The sequence below is a fragment of the Chiloscyllium plagiosum genome, unplaced genomic scaffold (genome assembly GCF_037043375.1).
Source record: "Chiloscyllium plagiosum isolate Xiang-an unplaced genomic scaffold, Cpla_swu_hap1 HiC_scaffold_30, whole genome shotgun sequence".
Lineage (NCBI taxonomy): Eukaryota > Metazoa > Chordata > Chondrichthyes > Orectolobiformes > Hemiscylliidae > Chiloscyllium > Chiloscyllium plagiosum.
In genome coordinates this window covers 13058994-13073787 of record NW_028270168.1, presented here as the reverse complement: position 1 = coordinate 13073787, position 14794 = coordinate 13058994, and the positions used below count along the sequence as shown (strand labels likewise).

At 42.6% G+C, this 14794-nt stretch overlaps 1 protein-coding gene and 1 long non-coding RNA gene across 2 annotated transcripts in view; one reads left to right on the top strand and one right to left on the bottom strand.

Moving 5' to 3' along the window:
- Nucleotides 1-14794, bottom strand: part of LOC122563529 (uncharacterized) — a 41785-nt gene that overhangs the window by 6813 nt on the left and 20178 nt on the right. The gene's annotated exons all lie outside the window — the stretch shown is intronic.
- On the top strand, nucleotides 1580-12629 carry znf593 (zinc finger protein 593). The gene is made up of 4 exons (XM_043717373.2): nucleotides 1580-1603; nucleotides 9039-9251; nucleotides 9920-9982; nucleotides 12242-12629. The coding sequence occupies exons 2-4, from the start codon at nucleotides 9052-9054 to the stop codon at nucleotides 12369-12371; spliced, it is 393 nt and encodes a 130-aa protein (XP_043573308.1). The 5' UTR covers nucleotides 1580-1603; nucleotides 9039-9051; the 3' UTR covers nucleotides 12372-12629.

The following is a 14794-nucleotide window of genomic DNA, read 5'->3' as shown; positions in this document are numbered from 1 at the left end:
CATCATAAATCAACCATCTTAGTGCAGACCAGGCATTGACTCTTGAAATCATTGTTTAACTAAATCACTGAGAAGCACTCAGCCATATGTTACAAATGAAAACATCAGAGGATTTCATGATGATTTGTCCATTAGACACATGGCTGAATTATTTTATTCTGATCTCTGATACTTCCCTTATTCAGAATTTTTCACTGAATCTTTGTAGCCTTCGCCTGAACTCAGGGAATTTCCGTAATGGCTAAATTTCCTCATGAGTATAAGTTTCAGATCGTATTTGTTGTATAATAAGGGTCGCTATTTCACCTTCAGTACACATCCTAAATTGCATTTTGAATTGAAGAAGGAATACTTTTAAGCCCTCTGGCATAAATAACTGGTAGATGATTAGCAATGGTAAATGTTTCCGGACCTAATTTAGTCATTGGAGAATTCTCTTTTCCCCTGAGGCTTTCAAAACATGTCACTATAGAATTGCTACTATAATTGATCACATTGAATATAAACCCTTATGCAAATATATTAATTTGACATTAATAAATACATTTATATTATTTTCTTTACAAAATCCACAAAGTCTCATCACTGAGCTTGACATCATATACCACTTTGCCATTTTATATTTGGATATTTTGCAAAGAATTCAAGGAAGCACACCGTAAAAAATACAATTGGTACCTTGGGCTGGACTGTTGGGACTGTAATGCTCTTTTCCAAAACTGCACTGTAAATGGCTAAACCAAAGCATTATGGCTGGCCAAGGGGAGCAATGTGCTACATCAATCCACAGGATTAATCTGGGGCCTCAGGTTTTAATCCTACCATGGCAAATGATGGAATTGGAATTCAATACTTGAAAAAATGTCTGGAATTGAATCTAACAATGACTATAAAATCATTGCAGAATGCCAAGAAAAACCCATCTGGTTCACTGAAGTCCCTTAGGAGAATGCAAACTCACCTGTTCTGGCCTCCATACTACTTCAGACCCACAGAAATGTGGTTGAATCTTAACCATCCTCTGGGGATACGCAATAAATGCTGGCCTAGCCAAAGACATGCATATTCCGTGAAAGAATAAAAATAAGTATGACACAATACACTTTCATTATTCAGCACGTTTTGACATTTTACTGCCATATAAGTAAAAGCATTTGTGCACCAAATCACTATAAAGCGATTTGCGAAGTCCACTGGTGTTTGAAGTACTTGATGAAGGAGCCCTTAGGCTCCTGTAACGCAGTGCTGGTGTCCCTAACTCTGGTTCTGTAGACCTGCATTGAAGTCCCACCTGCTCCAGAGTTGTATAATAATATCTCTGAACAGTAGAAATATATATAAATGCAAGTATTAGCTTTGCAAGAGGAAACACCTCCACGAAGCTAAAGATTCCTGAATTAAAATATTTGCAAAAGAGCGATCGATAGGATTTATTTCCCTCCCTGTGTAAAGGAGCTACATTGAAACTGCAACTCCAGAGTGAATGTAATTGCAACATAGGGGCACGTGATCCTCAGTAACCTTTTCAACCTCTCGGCGATGTTAGCAGATGACCCCGGAACCAATTCCTCTGTTTCCGGGCCGAGAGGTGGTGAAGCTCAGGGTGAGGATATCTATGAAGTTGGGGGTGGGGTGCGTCGGGGAGAACCAGGGGTATCGGACATCGTATTCCCTCTTCCTGCAGGGTACTTCCACCGTGGGAAGCGGCACATTGTTGACTCCCCCTCCCCTCCGCCCTGTATCTTTGCTCAGAGACCCCGGACCCGTGATTATCAGATTTAACCAATGGTCCGTTTATTTTTAAATTCTGACATCAGCCAAGAACACAAGAATGAGGAGCAGCAGTAGGCCATTTCAGCCTGCTCTGCGATTAATTAAATCATGGGTGGTCAGGTTACGGTCTCCATTCCATTTACCCGTCTGCCCACAACTCTGAGCCCCTACTCGACCCAACAGCCCCTTAACTCAGCCTTGCGTGTATTCAGTCACCCAGCCAATACTCCTCTCTTAGGAAGCGAATTCCAAAGATGAACAACCACCTGAAAAAAAATCTTCCGTACCCAGACTTAAATTAGGTATTACAAATTTTTAAACCACGCATCTTAGTTCTAGTCTCCCCTGCCATCAAATCATCTCAGGATCTTTTATTTTTCAATAAGGTTACCTCATTCTTTTAAATTCCAAAGGATATATGTCCAACCTTTTCAACTTTTGTTTTATAAGCTAACCCCTCTGTCCTGGTAATGAGTTGTGAATGTTCTCTGATTTACTTCTAATGCAATTATTTACTTGTGGTATGGAGACCAAAACTGTATAATTGACTTCAGATGTAGGTCTTGACAATGATCGATACAACCATATGAAGGGTTTGGTTAGCTCAGTTGGCTGGACAGCTGGTTTGCAACAGCATGATGTAAAAAGAGGTAAAAACAATGACTGCAGATGCTGGAAACCAGATTCTGGATCAGTGGTGCTGGAAGAGCACAGCAATTCAGGCAGCATCCGAAGACAGGCAAAATCGACGTTTCGGGCAAAAGCCCTTCATCAGGAATAAAGGCAGAGAGCCTGAAGCGTGGAGAGATAAGCTAGAGGAGGGTGGGGGTGGGGAGAGAGTGGCATAGAGTACAATAGGTCAGTGGGGAAGGAGATGAAGGTGATAGGTCAGGGAGGAGAGGGTGGAGTGAATAGGTGGAAAAGGAGCTGGGCAGGTCGGACAAGTCCGGACAGGTCAGGGGATCGAGTTGCTGGAGGTTAGAAGCTAGGATGAGGTGGGGGAAGGGGAAATGAGGAAACTGTTGAAATCCACATTGATGCCCTGGGGTTGAAGTGTTCCGAGGCGGAAGATGAGGCGTTCTTCCTCCAGGCGTCTGGTGGTGAGGGAGCGGCGGTGGAGGAGGCCCAGCACCTCCATATCCTCGGCAGAGTGGAAGGGGGAGTTGAAATGTTGAGCCACTGGGCGATTTGGTTGATTGGTGCGGGTGTCTCGGAGATGTTCCCTAAAGCACTCTGCTAGGAGGCGCCCAGTCTCCCCAATGTAGAGGAGACCGCATCGGGAGCAACGGATACAATAGATGATATTAGTGGATGTGCAGGTAAAACTTTGATGGATGTGGAAAGCTCCTTTAGGGCCTTGGATAGAGGTGAGGGAGGAGGTGTGGGCGCAGGTTTTACAGTTCCTGCGGTGGCAGGGGAAAGTGCCAGGATGGGAGGGTGGGTCGTAGGGGGGCGTGGACCTGACCAGGTAGTCACGGAGGGAACGGTCTTTGCGGAAGGCGGAGAGGGGTGGGGAGGGAAATATATCCCTGGTGGTGGGGTCTGTTTGGAGGTGGCGGAAATGTCGGCGGATGATTTGGTTTATGCGAAGGTTGGTAGGGTGGAAGGTGAGCACCAGGGGCGTTCTGTCCTTGTTGCGGTTGGAGGGGTTGGGTCTGAGGGCGGAGGTGCGGGATGTGGATGAGATCCGTTGGAGGGCATCTTTAACCACGTGGGAAGGGAAATTGCGGTCTCTAAAGAAGGAGGCCATCTGGTGTGTTCTATGGTGGAACCGCTCCTCCTGGGAGCAGATACGGCGGAGGCGGAGGAATTGGGAATACGGGATGGCATTTTTGCAAGAGGTAGGGTGGGAAGAGGTGTAATCCAGGTAGCTGTGGGAGTCGGTGGGTTTGTAGAAGATGTCAGTGTCAAGTCGGTCGTCACTGATGGAGATGGAGAGGTCCAGGAAGGGGAGGGAGGTGTCAGAGATGGTCCAGGTAAATTTAAGGTCAGGGTGGAATGTGTTGGTGAAGTTGATGAATTGCTCAACCTCCTCGCGGGAGCACGAGGTGGCGCCAATGCAGTCATCAATGTAGCGGAGGAAGAGGTGGGGAGTGGTGCCGGTGTAATTACGGAAGATCAACTGCTCTACGTAGCCAACAAAGAGACAGGCATAGCTGGGGCCCATACGTGTGCCCATGGCTACCCCTTTGGTCTGGAGGAAGTGGGAGGATTCAAAGGAGAAATTGTTAAGGGTGAGGACCAGTTCAGCCAAACGAATGAGAGTGTCGGTGGAGGGGTACTGTTGGGAACGTCTGGAGAGGTAAAAACGGAGGGCTTGGAGGCCCTGGTCATGGCGGATGGAGGTGTAGAGGGATTGGATATCCATGGTGAAGATGAGGCGTTGGGGGCCGGGGAAACGGAAGTCTTGGAGGAGGTGGAGGGCGTGGGTGGTGTCTCGAACGTATGTGGGGAGTTCCTGGACTAGGGGGGATAGGACAGTGTCGAGGTAGGTAGAGATGAGTTCAGTGGGGCAGGAGCATGCTGAGACAATGGGTCGGCCAGGGTGGTCAGGCTTGTGGATCTTGGGAAGGAGGTAGAACCGGGCAGTGCGGGGTTCCCGGACTATGAGGTTGGAAGCTGTGGGTGGGAGATCTCCTGAGGTGATGAGGTTCTGTATGGTCTGGGAGATGATGGTTTGGTGATGGGGGGTGGGGTCATGGTCAAGGGGGCGGTAGGAAGAGGTGTCCTCGAGTTGGCGTTTGGCTTCAGCGATGTAGAGGTCAGTGCGCCAGACTACCACTGCGCCCCCTTTGTCCGCTGGCTTGATGGTGAGGTCAGGATTGGAGCAGAGGGATTGGAGGGCTGCGCGTTGTGAGGGTGAGAGGTTGGAGTGGGGGAGGGGGGTCGACAGGTTGAGGCGGTTAATGTCCCGGCGGCAGTTGGAAATGAAGAGGTCGAGGGCAGGTAATAGGCCAGCGCGGGGTGTCCAGGTGGATGCAGTGTGTTGGAGGTGGGCGAAGGGGTCCTCGGAAGGTGGGCGGGAGTCCTGATTATGAAAGTAAGCTCGGAGGCGGAGGCGACGGAAGAATTGTTCGATGTCACGGCGTGTATTACATTCATTGATGCGTGGACGGAGGGGGACGAAGGTGAGTCCTTTGCTGAGGACTGATCGTTCGTCCTCAGTGAGGGGGAGGTCTGGGGGGATGGTGAAAACTCGGCAGGGCTGGGAGCTGGTGTGGGTGTAGAGCTGGGAGTGGGGTCGGAGCCAGTACCTGGAGTGGGTGTGATGGTGGGGGGAATGGGGGTTGAGTCATGAGCAGGGGTAGTGTTCCCCTCGGGGTTCTGGGGGGTGGGGATAGTGACAGTGGGGTCTGTGGGGGGCGTGTCAGCAGAATGCAGGTGAGTGGCGCTGGTGGGGTCGGAAGTGGTGGCAGACACGGCAGTAGGGGTGGCGGAAGTCACTGAGCGTGTGGCATCGGCAATGATGTGAGGGCCGGAAGTGGCTGTGGGAGTGGCCATGATGGGGGCAGAAGTGACATCATCAATCAGCGTGGGGGTGATAGCTGCATCAGCCGCATGGCTAATGGTGTTTCCGAGGCCAGGGGAATCTTCTGGAATGTTCAAGGAGCGCTGGTTATGGAGCTGGGTAGATAAAAGTTTGTTGTACTTACAGTTTTTGATGTTTGAGATGGAATTGAAATACTGTTTGTTGAGAGTATGGATTCTCCTGAGGATGTAGTACAGAGTGGGTCCTTTGCAATTCTGAGAGAGTGTGGCCCTCAGCTGAGGCAGGGCAGACTGTAGAGAGGTTAGGTACCGGCGCATTGCTGCAAGCGTGGAGCGGAGGATCTTGATGGAGAACCGTTGCTGGTGTTTTTGAATCTGTAATCTGTACTGTTTGTCCTGTTCGGGTCCGAACTCTGCTGGTTTAAAGGTGGTCCGGAGTCCGTGTGGGGTGAGTTGGTTACGGAGACAGGCACTGAGGAAACAAATGTGGCTGTGATAGCGAGTTTGTTTCAGGACATGGTTGAAGAGCTTCAGGGCTGAGGAAATGACCTGGGAGTTGCAGTGAGAGAGAGACTCCCTGAGATTCTTGTAGAGAGAGGAGGAAAACTTCTTCAAGGCAGGCATCCTTGCAAGAGGATTCGCAGTAGGGTTAAAATCAACGAGGTAAAAAAGTTCAATTTATGTTATAGCTGAAGTCACTATGAAGGACCCACTTTCTCACCTTCTCCTCTCCCCTGAGGTGGGCAGAGGGGCCTGTTCCTGCGCTGTACTGTTCCATGTCTAATGTGGGTAAAAGGCATTGAAGAATAGAAGATAGGAATGGACTCTCAGGTTACACCATCACCAGTCATCTTTCTCCAGTGAGACAGCACCCCCATTGTCTGCTAGGACTATGATGATTTTATCTATACAACTCTAGCAATGGTCACTGCTCTTATATTTCACTTCCCTTGCAATAAATGGCAACATTTTATTTGCTGCCTTAATCAGTTCTTTTGTCTGTATGATAGTATTTCATGATAGTTCATATACCTGGGCAGCAAGATACTTTATACAGTAGAGCTATACAGGTTCTCTCAAGTTAATATAAATGAAATCTATGAATTCTATTCCAGCCAAAGTGGACAAGTTCATATTTTCCTATATTGCAATCCATTTGCCAAATCTCTGTCTACAAATTTGTGTTCCCTCTAAATATTTATTCAGCTGTATGTAGCTCTGTGATCCCTGCATGACTGTGGCTTCAGAAGCCAGCACTGGGAACTAACTTGGCAAGCTACTGCCTGGCTATGTTGCTCATTTAACCTATCTAAATGTATTTAAAGGCCTTTTATCCTTTGACCACAAATGTCATAACTGTACATTTGGTCCCTTTATCCAAGTCATAGATATAGATTGTAAATGGTTGAGACCTCGATGCTGATCTCTGGGGCATTCTGCTGGTTACAGTTTGCCAACCTGAAGATGACCCATGTTTCCTAGTCCCTACTTCCCGTTAGTTAAATTATCCATGTTACTGGTATTACCCCCATAGCACAAGTTGCCTAGAGTCCTAACCTTTGATGCAGCATCTTATTGAATGCCTTTTGGAAATCCAAGTATGCTGCATTTACAGATTCTACTTTGTTGATGTCACTGAACGATAATAAATTGGTCAAACATGATTTCCATTTCTCAAAACCATGTTGACTCTGCCTGATAACAGAACATTGTTAAAATCATAATGTGATTAACTTATTAATGGATTTTAATATTTTCTCTCTTACTGATGTAGGCAAATTAATTTATAATTTCTTGCTTTCTGTCATCCATTCTTCTTGAATACTGATGTTACATTTGCAATTTACTGCTGCAGTTTTTGGTTAATCTAGAGAATTTTTTATAAGTTCACAATTTTTGCATCTGTTGTGTCTACAGTCACTTCTTTTATGTCTCTGTGATGTAAGACATCGGGCACAGGGGACTTGTCAGCTTTTAGTCAAACGTTTTCCTATTGCCTTGTCCTAAACTCTGTAAATTTCTCCTTTCTTTTACCTTGATTTTAAAGTTTCCTTGAGATTTCTTTTGTCTTGCCTAATTATGACAGAAGCAAAATACTTATTTAATGCTTTCATGATTTCCTTGTTTCCCATTATTTATTCCCCAGTAAGGAAGCAATGCTCACTTTAGTTACTCTTCTTAAATATTTTCAGTCATTCTTACTTTTTTGTCTTAATATTTGTAGCCAGCTTTCTATCATAGTCTCACATATTCTTTTTTTTTCAATCATACTTCACTGGATTTCAAAATCCAATGTCTGACCTGCCACTCATCATCTTCACATTGTATGTCTTTTCTTTCAATTAGATAAAATTCCTGAGTTGATCACAGATGGTGCATCTATCTTATAGTTATTTTCTTAAAACAATATATGGTTATGTAAATAGATCAACAAATAGTGACTAATTGTTGTTGGAAGTTTTCCAGATTACTTCCTATAAGCGCAAATAGCAAAGATTGCAGACCCTACATGAATAGGTGGAACTGAGAACATGAGCAGATTAAATGGATAAAGGGTAGTGCGTGTATAGAATGAGCTGCTGGAGGAAGTGGTGGAGGCTGTACAATAACAACATTTCATATACCCACCCAGATGTCTTTTAAAAGGAAGGGTTTAGAGGGATATGGCCCAAGTGCTGGAAAATGGGACTAAATTAATTTAGGATGTCTGGTCGGCATGGATGAGTTGGACTGAAGGGTCTGTTTCCATGCTGTACATCTCTATGACTCTATGACTAAGAAATCTTGAGAAGAAGAATTTAGAGAGGATGCACATTTTATATGGAACATAAGAACTGAAATTCTGAAATGCAAATCTTTAAGGTGGAAGGGTAGGTTGAGTAAATGGGATCCTTGGCTATATAAATAGGAGCCAGGAGAGAAAAAGGAAAGAAATATTGCTGATGGCTTAGGCAGCTGTGAAAACACTTGAATTACAAACTTATATTTAATCAAAAGGCTCCAGGCAAAACCTTAGGTCCTTGGCAGCTGGACCGAACAATCCAGTCTTCATCTAATGAGGTGCTACATGCCTAAACTTGGGTTGCTTGAACCGTCTTCCTTCATTTTACATCCCTCTCACACCTGAAACATCCAAACCCTGGAAAGTTGAGCTGCCAATCCTGTCTGTCTCTTAACCAAGTTTCTGTGATAGTTCTGCTTTGGCTCAGTGGTGTAAATAATATATAACTTTTCTTGGGGTAATATTTCTCAATGTTGTGATCACTATTGTTATGTATTTATATTTTGAATGTTGTTCTGCCATAAGGAAGCAAAAATTGCTCACATCCAAAATCTTGAAACATGTCCAGCAAATCATGTTCAAATTAGAGAAGGAGATGAAACAGTTATGAATTTTCCTCCATCCCCATTTTCCTCGTCCATGCTGACCAGACATCCTAAATTAATTTAGTCCCATTTTCCAGCACTTGGGCCATATCCCTCTAAACCCTTCCTATTCATATACCCATCCAGATGTCTTTTAAATATTGCAATTGTACCAGCCTCCACCACTTCCTCTGGCAGCTCATTCCATACACGCACATTTTCCTCCATACCTCTCCATTCTCTCTCCTTCCCCCGATCTGTGGTGAGGTGAAATACATGATACATTAATGCAGCTTGGATTTGCAGTTGAAGAGATTCCAAACTCCGTAGTTAGTGCTTACGTTTAAAAATTTTAAAGTTGGGAATTATTTTAAGTTTAAACAGGTATTTCTATTGGTTTTTGTTTCAAGATCATCGGCGGAAATGACTCGGTCAAAGAGGATACGGAATCACAACAGTGACAAAAAGAAAAGTATATCAAAGCAATGGAAAACAAAAAGGCGAACAAAAGATTTAGATCAAATTCATGAAGATATGAAACCTGAAAATGCAGACAAATTATTGCACCAGGAAATAGATTATGATGCCGTAGGAAATGCACAATTCTATTGCTTACACTGCGCGTAAGTGAACAAATGTGATATCTTTTGAATAAATTAATATCCCTGCGGAAGAATCCAATTTATTGACTGTTGGCATTTAATTGAATATTGTACCCCTTTGCCATTACAGATGTTTTGTACTCTGGAGCTTCAATAGCCTTTTCTCCATAGCTCGCAGCTTGGAATTCTGGGAACACAATTGGGTTGAGTTGACCAAAAAAGTTGCAATGCCTGAGACCAAAAAGACACTGGGAGCAGGGATATTGATCAGTTGAGGATGTGCTGCTGATAATTTTGCAATTGTTATAGACCAAGAGTTATAAAGAGTCATTTTCTAATGTTTTAAGAATTTTTTATTTCATGGTATTTGCATGTTGCTGATTAGACCACCATTTCTCGTTAATTTCAAGTTATTGTTGAAGGTGCTGGTGAGCCAATTTTGAACCGTTGTATGACATGTAACTCCAGAGTGTCAACAACATTGGTGACTTTTAACTACCCTCTGAAAAGGTCTAGCAGTGACTCTGCTGCATTCAAGAAGATGGCTTGCCATCGCCATCTCAAGGGCCGATAGGGTTTTGGCAATAAATGCTGCCCTAGCAAGCCATTAATATGTTTTGATGAGTAGTTGAACAAAATTTTCAGTCCTTTAATTTTTAGTGACCTCCTTCCTTTTGCTTCATTTGTAGGCGGTACTTCATTGATCAAAGAAGTCTCAAAGAGCATTTTAAAACAAAAGTTCACAAACGAAGGTAATGTCAATTGTTATAAAGTTCAATCCAGGACTAAGTAATGCTTATTATTATGAAAGGTAACTATGAATGGTAGATATTTTTGGCAATTTTTACAAAATATTTAGTGATGTGCCAGAGAGAAGACTGCTTCATTATTGAGATAAAGCTGTAAGCTATCTTCAAACAGTAGGACAGGGATACTGTACAGTTATTCCATTTAGTTTTGATTATAGTCGGTGACTATTACTGATGGACAATGTATCATCAACATCTTGATGCTCAATTATAAACCTTGGCAGGTTATGCATAATAGGATTATCACAAACTGGCTAAATAACTCTACCTATTCACTATATATATGCACTTCTCAACAGGAGGCATTGGAAAGTTATTAGGACTAAGTGCTCTGCTTAATTTGTACCTCACCCCAAACTTATATGTTACATTTCATGTCTTTTGTTTGGCAGGGATTTTCAATTATACTTTACAAACCTCACAACACTAATTTGTAGAAACTTTATTCAAGAGTACTGACATGTTATTGAACTATAGGGGCTTTTTTTTTCTCTTTCTTTTCCTTTTATTTTAAAAAAATTTTTAAACTTTTTTCTTTTTACCACCACACTACCGCCTAATTGCAGTAGTGCTTATTTTTTCCCCAGCACCAATGTTGTGTGTGTGTGTAGGTGTGAGACACAGTGAAAGACACAAGGTGCACAAATCTTTATTCAATTTCCACCACCAGGAAGCAAAGAAACACCCAAGTGGCCAGTGACACGCAGTGCCCTTCACATCAAAGGGCAATGCTGTGTGATCAAACAGTGAAGGGGAGGGCAGGGATTAAATCAAAAACTATAGGGGGCTTTAATTCCCAGTCTGATTTTGTCCTTAGATGTATCAATTAGTTGTCAGTTATAGAGTCATATAGCACAGAAACAGACACTTTGGTCCAATCAGTCCACACCAACCATAAACCCAAACTAAAGTAGTCCCACCTGCATGTGCTTGACTCATATCCCTCCAAATATTTCTTATTCATGTACTTATCTAAATGTATTTTAAATGTCATAATTGCACCTGCATCCAGCACTTCCTGTGGAGATTCATTCCACACCAACCACTTTATGGAAAAAAAATTGCCCTTCGTGTCTTCTTAAAATCTTTCTCCCCTCAACTTAAAAATATGCCCCCAGTCTTGAAGTCCCCTACCCTAAGGAAAAGGCACCTGCCATTCACTTTATCTGTACCCCCTCATTATTTTATAAGCCTCTATAAGGTCACCTATCAACCTCCTACTTCCCAGCATGAAAGATCCTAGCCTATCCAGCCCTTCCTTATAACTCAAACTCTCCATTCCAAGCAACATGCTTGCAAATCTCTTCTGAACTCTCTCCATCTTAATCCTTCCTATGACAGGGAGACCAGAGGCCTTACCAATGTCCTGTACCTTCATATAACATCCCAACTCCTGTACTCAAAGGTCTGAGGAATGAAGGCAAGCGTGCTAAATGCCTTCTTAACCACCCTATCTATATGTGATGCAAACTTCAAAGAATTATGTACCAGAACCTCTAGATCTCTCTGTTCTACAGCACTGCCCAAAGGGACTACTTTTAATAGTATAGATCTTGTCTTTTTTTTCCCAAAATGCAATACCTCACACTTAGCCAAATTAAACACGTTTTGTCACTCTTCAGCCCACCATATTGATCAATATCTCTTTGTAATCTTAGATAACCTTTTTCACTGTCCACTTTACCACCAATCTTGGCGTCATCTGCAAAATTATCAACTTTCTATATTCTCAACTAAAAAATTTAAAATGACAAAAAAAGTGGACCTGGCACTGATCGCTGTGGAACAGGGCTGGTCACAGGCCTTGCTTCTGAAAAACAACCCTCCATCATCACTTTCTCTGTCCTGGCCTTAAGCCAATTTTGTATCAAGTTGGCAAGCTCACCCTGAATTTCATGTGATCTAACTTTTCTAATTAGTCTACTCTGTAGTTCTGGAAAAGTTGCACCAGTTCTCTTTTCCAAAGTTAGGTTTTGCTGAGGCCTGTTACAGTGCCTGAGCAAAGATCTAGCCAAGTCTATCACTGCCAATAACAGGAAAACACCTGCTTAACGATTGTGTTAGCCTGCATAAATTTAACAATTCATAATATCTTAATTGGAACACAAGGCCTATAAACAAAATAAATCAATTGTATATGTTCACTTACCAGGTCATTTGTTGAATTCTCGTACTAATCTTGTGGACTTCTGTATTTCCTAGACTAAAACAGTTAAGCGAAGAGCCCTACACTCAGGAAGAAGCAGAACGAGCAGCAGGAATGGGATCCTATATACCAGCAAAGAAAGTCAAAGTTGAGACTCAGGCAATAGAAGAAGAAATGAAAATATGATAATTTGATTTTTGTAAAAAATGAATTCCTCTTCAAAAAAACACAAAGCTCTTTTAATATTGTTCAGAGCTTTATATAATTATTTAATCTCAAAGATTTGTTGGCTTTGATCTTATTGATTCAGCTGATACTTCTAAATGTCAGCATCATGTTCCTAAAAATATATCTAAACTGGTAACTTCATCCTTTTGAAAGGATGTGTTGTAACCTTCAAATAGGCCATCTTCAGAAATAAACACATTCCAAAGAGAAAATAAATGGAGTACTTTGATCGTTCTTTGAATTGCCAGAAGTCCAGTAAATGTACTGCTCATTTGTAATTTACAATTTAGACTAAACAAATGGCTATTGACAATAGAAACAGAACTTTTTTGAAATTACAGTGCTGGGTCAATACTTAGTAAAATTGTGATAACATGAAATTCCACTTGTGTTGAAATTATCAGCCATTTCTGCCGTAAATTAGGATATCCATTAAAATGATGCCTGTAATAAATCAAAGTTCCAGACTGGTAACTCCAACTAGCCAAGCTCACACCAGTTTAGCCCGTGATCATAGCAATCAATTGGAGCAGGGTCGGGCCACACATGAAATCATGGGTAATCCATCATTTGATATCAAAATCTTTCTGTGAAAGCCTGTAAGTATGGCTAAATGTGAGGGGAAAAAAAGTCCAGTCAAACTCGTTACAACAAGTGGAAAAACATTATATAAAGTGAAAATTTCATATCACTAACCAACGGGAGATTCCACTGTCATGTTTACCAGCCATTCTGAAGCACAAGGAGAAAATTCTGGAACAATGTCAGCAAGGAAGAGGATGGAAAATGGTTTCTCATCCAGATATTGAAGAAGCTTTGTGAACATGGCTCAAGGCAGCTTGAGCAGAGAACATTGCCATCACTAGTCCAATCCTGCAGGAAGGGGGAATGGCCCTTACAAAGAGGCTAAGCCATAAAGAGCACACCTGCAGTGATGGATGGCTAGACCAATTCATGATAAGGTATGCATCATCTTCTGCACAGAAAGCAGTGAGGATTTACAAGTTATGGCATAATAAGGTATGATTGGCTACAAAATGGCATTGTCCATATTCTGAATGAGCATACCCTAACAGACATTTGTAACAGGGATAAAACTGGACTGTTTTACTATCTTTTACCTGATCAGACTCCACTATTTAAAGGTGAAACATGTAATTGTGGAAAGTGAAGCAAAGAATTTGTAACTGCTGTGGTCCGCACAAATGAGTGGTCCTGAAAAGCTGCTGCTTTTGTTTTGAGCCGAAAGGCCAAAAGCTATGTTCTGAGGAAGGGTCACCGGACCAGAAACATTAACTTTGATTTCTCTTCACAGATGCTGCCAGACCTGCTGAGCTTTTCCAGCAACTTCTGTTTTTGTTACTGAGCCTAAAAGCAATGTTGTCTTGCACATTAAGTCACTACTCTGTGGCAGGCGACTTACAAAACAGCCTTTTGAAACATCAGTAAAGTGGACAAAATGCATCAACAGAAGTAAAGGAAGATTATCATTAATTTAGACAACTGGGCCATGCATCTAATGTCGCTAGCCTCAAGAGCATCAAGCTAAAATTCTTGTCTCCCAAAATTACTACGTTTTTTCAAAACTAATTCCTAACATTGTGCAATGCCTTTTATTGTACAAGGCCATTAGAGTGTAAACAAATTGGAAAATAAAGACATTATTCACACATTTACTGCATCTTACAATAGATTACTCTTTAGGATCAGTCTCATTCTTGGACATAGGTATCTCCATCAAGGATGGACACCTCAGTACGCCACTCTACTGCAAGACTACAGAAAACCTCACAGTCCTTCCACCCTAAACATATTAATACAGCCATCCCCTACAAACAAACTCTACGCATACACAGTATTTGTTCAGATGAGGAGGAACATGATGGCCACCTGAAGGTGCTGAAGGACACCTTCGTAAGAACAGGGTACAATTTTTAATATATTGATCACCAGTTGTAAGACGCCACAACAAGAAACCGTAATGACCTCCTCAGGAGACAAACATGGAATGCAACCGATAGGGTACCCTTTGTTGTCCTGTACTTCTCGGGAGTGGAGAAACTACTCCATGATCTTGGCAGCCTATAACATTTTATCAATGAGGATGAACACCTCTCCAAGATCTTCCCTATGCCTCCACTTCTCACCATTAAAAAAACCCACTAAACCTTAAACAGCCCATTGTTCACAGGAAACTGCCCAGCCTTCAAGACAACGTCGACCACAACACCACACAACCCTGGCAGGGCAACCACCACAAGATGTTCAGAGTGTTGACATGGATACTACCATTACAAGTGGTATTATATGGCAGGTATTCATGTGGCTCGGCCAACGTTATCTATCTCATACACTGTAGGCAAGCATGCCTCGAGGCATGG

Bases quoted from the DNA above. Each gene is read 5' to 3' on its own strand.
- znf593 (XM_043717373.2), top strand. From the start codon at position 9,052: ATGACTCGGTCAAAGAGGATACGGAATCACAACAGTGACAAAAAGAAA. The intron at 9,252-9,919 runs GTAAGTGAACAA...CTTCATTTGTAG, and splicing joins TTCTATTGCTTACACTGCGC to GCGGTACTTCATTGATCAAA. The intron at 9,983-12,241 runs GTAATGTCAATT...TGTATTTCCTAG, and splicing joins ACAAAAGTTCACAAACGAAG to ACTAAAACAGTTAAGCGAAG.